The following is a 5,922-nucleotide window of genomic DNA, read 5'->3' as shown; positions in this document are numbered from 1 at the left end:
CGAACTTCGAGGGGTTTCTCCACGTTCAGTCTCATTGTCTTCACGCATTTGCGCAAAGAACTGTTTCAAATAAAGATGTGCCAGATATCTGTTTGTGATGGTTCGCGGTCTCTGGCGTATTGGTACCGTCTTCATTAGCCCAGTTCGGAGCAGACCAGTAGGACGTTAAATCCCCATTTCATTTCATTTGTCTGGCGGTTTGGTACTAAGGAAGCACATTTACAGTCAGTTTTTCAGAACAATAATCTAACGCATGGGGCGAGAGAACATCGGGAATGGGGGTGGGGTGGGGTGGCAACCCGTTCCCTCATCAGCTATGTCAACCCCTGTAATAGGTATTGATGGATACATTAACAACATAATGGAGACAATTTAACTGAACTATGATTTATTGAAAACATTCAAATATATGATTATATATAAACAATATAACAATTTTAACAATGGTTTTCTAAAACAACATTCTATATGTCATATAACAAAACAACATTTAATTTTCGATATAAAACAAAACAATATTTATTGTTCACATGCTGTAAAACAAAACAACATTAAATATGTTATAAAAGACAACAACATTTATCCTCTATATGTTATAAGACAAAACAACATTCATTCTCTACACGTTAGAATACAAAACAACATTCGTTCTCCGAATGCTATAAAACAACAATAATTATACAATTAAACAATAGAAATAGAAACAATTAATTAACAAAACACGATATTTGGCATGTAACAACTGAAACCGTATTTCGTCGTCATTTTGGGAATCATTAATCCTTGTAAATGAATGCGGGACAAAACGCCACAGGACAAAATGTCACGGAACATCTGCACGCAGGGCAAAAAGTCACAGGGCATATAGGCTATCCACAGGACAAAATGTCATAGAACATATGCGCAAAATGGCATATCGGAGTAACTGTTTTCACGAACCCTAACTCTGACCCTCTGTCAAAGATACTTTAGCCATATCTTTTTACCTTATTCCAATTTAGCCATATTTCTTTCTATATTCCAATTAATAAATCATTGCATTAATTAGAATGCAACACTAAGCAAAAAAGTGAAACATTTGTATAGGCATAAACATAATAATTTTGGTAACTCATCCAACAAGTGAAGCCTTATTTATCTGATTGTCAGTTCGAGATTTCAATGCAATATCACGTTTCTTTCGATCTTCCTCAAATTGGTCTGCACGTTGAAACCCGTTAAAATAGTCATTGTAATCATCACCAGCGTTACCGCCATTAAAATTAACTGCATAATAATAATAATCATCATCCATGGCTTGATTCCGTAAACCAACCTGAGATGAATAGTCGTCGCCTCGTCCATTAAACATATTATTAAACCAATCAGAGTTGTCGCGCTTCTTTCTTGTCTCGTGCACAGCGTTCGGTGGTAGCAATGGTAACGGTGCGCCTGAATTCGTTCGGTTCTGATTGACCCGCGTTCTTGGTTTGTCTTCTAGATTAGGATTGTCCGGGGTGTTGATGTATCTTCCTGGTTTTGGGACGCCATTGTTTTGTGGATTCGGCTGCGGAAATTGTATGTCTGTGACGTTGACAACAGTTGCGGTGGGGTTGTTCGTCACGCTGGCAATTGGTCTCTGTTCACCAGCCCCCCCGAGATGAAATGGTCTTTTATTAAAGATGTTTGATAAATATGGGTAGCGACCTCGATGATGCACGTCAGCGCCTGTTAATCCGCTAACTGGTCGAGTTGCGACATCTTCTGCATCTTGAACACCGACTCCACTGACCTGCCTACCCGGCCAAGAGTGTTCAATAACACGCCGCCCAACTTGTGAAAGTACCCCATCAACTCCACCCATCTGGTCAGCTTGGTTGCCACCAGCAACGCCTCCTATCTGTTGGCCATTAGTTATAAAATCGTCATCTATTAAACCCCCGCCGCCAAGTTGAAGATTATTCGAGTTTCCGTTTGCCCCGAGTGGCTGGTTGTTCGGGGTATAATCATCGCTATAATATCCGGCGTTAGCTACCCCTTGACTGTTGGTTAAACCTGTGGAGCCGATCGGTTGATTTACGAAGTCGTCATCCATATATCTAGTACTCCCAACACCCTGGTTATTCGCGTATAAAATATCGTCATTGTAACCTGCAATCCCCAGTGGCTGGTTATTCGAATATTGTTGATTGTTTGAATAATTGTCATCGATATAACCGGAGCCACCGATAGCCTGGTTGTTCGGGTTTTGAAGGTTGTTTGAATAATTATCATCTATATATCCGGTGCTACCGAGAGCCTGGTTGTTCGAGTAATTGTTATCAAAATACCCTGCATTACCAAAACCCTGGTTATTCGAGTAATTATCATCAATATACGCTACGTTACCAAGAGCCTGGTTATCAAAGCCTGTGACACCAAGTTGTCCATTATTCAAGTTATCGCTGTTTCCAAGTATCCTTTCGCCGAGTTGTTGCGTTGGAAAATCCTGAATTTGTAAATTGCTCAGACTTACCTCGCGCTTTTTAATCATGCTTTTGTTGGACCGTTTTAGCGCAGACGCTGCGCGTTTCTTTCTATCGTCCTCGTACTGACCGCCCGTTTGTATATTCTGGTTCTGATAACCCTGATGTTCGTAATATGGCTGACGGTAATAGGATGACCCAGATGGAAATCGACTAGGTTGGTTGTTGTAGTTATAGTAATCATCCTCGGCATATAATAGACTTCCTCTTGCCGCATTATAAAAATCATCTTCCTGGGTCATTCTATTGGCTCTTGTGTTATAGTTGTCATCCTCTAGTGCCCTGAGATTCCAGTTCTGATTTGTCGAAGATGCTGAAGAAGTTGATGGTGCAGGTGGGGAATAAACGTTCTGTTGTTTCGGGGCAGTAGGGAAGTAATTACTCGTGTGGAACGCTTTGTCGCCATTAGAGACGCTTCGTCTGAATCTAGGGAGCAGGAATTTGTATTGGTTATGATATCCGTGCTTGAAGTCCACTGATCTCTTGACAAGGGATGATGCTAGCGTCGGTCTGTGCCCTGTAGGGTTCACCATCACCGTCGGGGTCTTGTGGAGAATGACAGCCCCATTAATGTCGTCTGAAAGTATAAACATGGTCATCATGTTAAAATGTTCAAGCGAAGTATTGAAATAAAATTAAACCATTTTGTTGTCTCGAAATGACATAGTTTGTGTCGAGCGAGTGGACGTTACCCCCCACCCACCCCTCTCTCTCTCTCTCTCTCTCTCTCTCTCGCATTATATATCGTTAGTTACGCTTAGTGATAATCAAAAATGGAATTTAACGTCCTACTTTTCTGCACCAACCGGGCAAATGAATGCTCGAGTAAACCTTGTATTCTGCTATGAGGGAAATATTACCCTGACAGCGGCGTTTCGGACGATTATCCATTAAACATTCATTATGCAAGAGCTAAATCTGCGGGTCTTTCTTTTGGCATTAAATGTTATATAAACTATTAAGTAAACATTTATTAACATGACAAGACCGTAATCAACTCTCGATGCCATCGCTAGCCTGCGATATTTAACGGATTGGAATACATTTTTTGAAAAAATAATTAAACGTTAAATGGATAATCGAGACTTTGTTTTTTTTTATCGTACCGAATTTAGTAATGATGATCGAGGCTAGACTAAAATTTAAAAGCTAATATCTCGGTTCAGATATTATTGACTATTGTAACTTTTATAGCGAAAACTGTCAACTCTTTAATCTCCCATAATGCCCCTTCAAGTGTACGTCATGATAGTAATATTGTTGTTTAAAAAGCGATTTCAACTTTGTACGAACGTTTCCCCCCACAAATGAAATGAAATGAAATGGGGTTTAACGTCCTACTGTTCTGCTCCTATACTGGACTAATGAAGACGGGCATACGCCATACAGTGTGCTATGAGGGAAATTTTGCCCGGGCAACGGCACTATCGCCTACTCTTATATCGAATTCCAACTGCCAAGGGATCTTTTATGTGCATCCCCCCACAAACGAGAAGTGGTATTTACTGTTCTAGAAGTAATAGTTACTTACCGAGTAAGACGACGAACTGGAACAAGGTGAGCAGACGTACGGTCAGCAGCATCTTGAAATCTTTCTTTCGATATGGCAATAACTGGTCCTGTCTTCTATATAACAATGACTGGTCCCGTCTTCTATATGGCCGGTGAATTATTTGATCAGATGTTTTCTTTGGCTTTTTAAGAATACAAACTCACTTGAAATGTAATGTCAGAAGTTCGCAAGTTTCCAAATACTCCACGAATAAGAGAGATCACCAAAAAGGTATCGATGCGTTGAACTAGTCTTCCGATGACGGTTTTAAACTAAAGTTACATATAACCACTATTTATACTAGTCGAACACGCCTTTTTAATTTCTTTTATTTTTTGAATTTTTAAAGATCAATTGTTTATCCTCCCTTCTCAGCGGTTTCATTAATCCTTTGTGGTAAGATTCAAATGGCCATCACACTTTTTATGTCCATGAATATACGAAATCGGCTACTTTTTATAAAGCGTTTCTTTTGTAGCTCTCGACAGGGGTGATAATTAAAATGAGATTACTGAGATAAAAATAGCTGATGTGAGGTTGAAATGGTGACTTAAATAAATAAAAAAGTTAAATATAGATTATAGTTTATTAATAATATATATAAAGACATGTCATGAAGGTTACAACATCAGATTAGGGATTTATTTAAAAACTACCGTTAAAGTCATTTTTAAATCTTTAACTAGAGTCAGAGTTTTTGAAGTTAATTTCATAGAAAGAGAGAGAGAGAGAGAGAGAGAGAGAGGGGAGAGAGAGAGATGGGGTTTAACGTTTACTCGACACAAACTAGGTCATTTCGAGACTAACATATGGTTCAATTCTATTTTAATAATTCGCTTGCGCGTAGGGATCTTTAGCAGTGGTAGGAAAACGGAGGACCCAGAGAAAACCCATGAGGTTCGACAGGCGACCCTACTCCACGCCAGTTGACACAATGACAGACCTTATGACACAACGCGCAAGCGCTAACCATTCGGGAATCCAACCTCCCAATTTCATGTGAATCTCAGGTATTTATAATGTCTAAACTGCAACAGTAGGAGGAAACCGGAGGACCCGGAGAAAACCCACGAGGTTGGGCAGGCGACCCTACCATTTGTCCGCGATATCACCCCCGGTGGAAGCGGACATCAAACCCTACGAACTACTAGTACTCCAAATATTGATTATCTTGGGTATTTAATAACCAAAACTGACTACAGAAACACCGATCCTTGTTCTGGGAGCGAAATGAAATGAAATGGGGTTTAACGTCCTACTGTTCTGCCCCAACTGGGCTAATGAAGACGGGCATACGCCATACAGTGTGCTATGAGGGAAATTTTTTCCCGGGCAGCGGCACTATGGTCTACTCTTATATCGAATTCCAACTGTCAAATGATCTTTTACGTGCACGTCAATGTATACACGGGACGGGACCTCTTTTGTTTTCCCACCCGAACGACTAGAAAGCTGTCCCTGTTAGGCCCTCCGTCCTGCATCACTGACAAGGTTAAACCACGTCCGACAATCCAATGCAGGGATCAACACGCGATAGCGAGCCAGCGTCTTACCCACTTAGCCACCGTGGCTCCTTCTGGGAGCGAATCCTTATGTTAGTTTTGTTTTTTGTCCTCTTCGTTTTTAAAAGATTTCGTATTAAATTCAGTTAAGATATTTTTTGTTGGTGTTAAAAGCTTTATTATATATGTATTGAATTGCGAGTAATTATGTTTATAGTCTGTCGCGTAAAAAAAAAATAATTTACTGTACCGTCTTTAATCTAATAAACGCCCAGCTGGTTAAGAGAGAGAGAGAAAGAGAGGGAGAGAGAGAAAGGGAGAGAGAGAATGGGGTTTAACGTCCACTCGACACAAACTAGGTCAT

The 5,922-nt window shown here is 40.2% G+C and overlaps 1 protein-coding gene across 1 annotated transcript; it reads right to left on the bottom strand.

The window, feature by feature from the left end:
• Nucleotides 1-371: 371 nt before the first annotated feature.
• Nucleotides 372-4,311, bottom strand: LOC126827528 (probable serine/threonine-protein kinase clkA). Its single transcript, XM_050556982.2, has 2 exons — nt 4,036-4,311; nt 372-3,081 (listed from the first exon to the last, which is right to left on the bottom strand). Exons 1-2 carry the CDS (start codon nt 4,085-4,087, stop codon nt 1,112-1,114), a joined length of 2,022 nt encoding a protein of 673 aa, XP_050412939.1. The 5' UTR covers nt 4,088-4,311; the 3' UTR covers nt 372-1,111.
• Nucleotides 4,312-5,922: the final 1,611 nt, after the last annotated feature.

Source organism: Patella vulgata, chromosome 7 (assembly GCF_932274485.2).
Source record: "Patella vulgata chromosome 7, xgPatVulg1.2, whole genome shotgun sequence".
NCBI classification, from domain to species: domain Eukaryota; kingdom Metazoa; phylum Mollusca; class Gastropoda; family Patellidae; genus Patella; species Patella vulgata.
The sequence above is the reverse complement of the archived record's forward strand: the minus strand, read 5'-3'. Positions and strand labels throughout refer to the sequence as shown.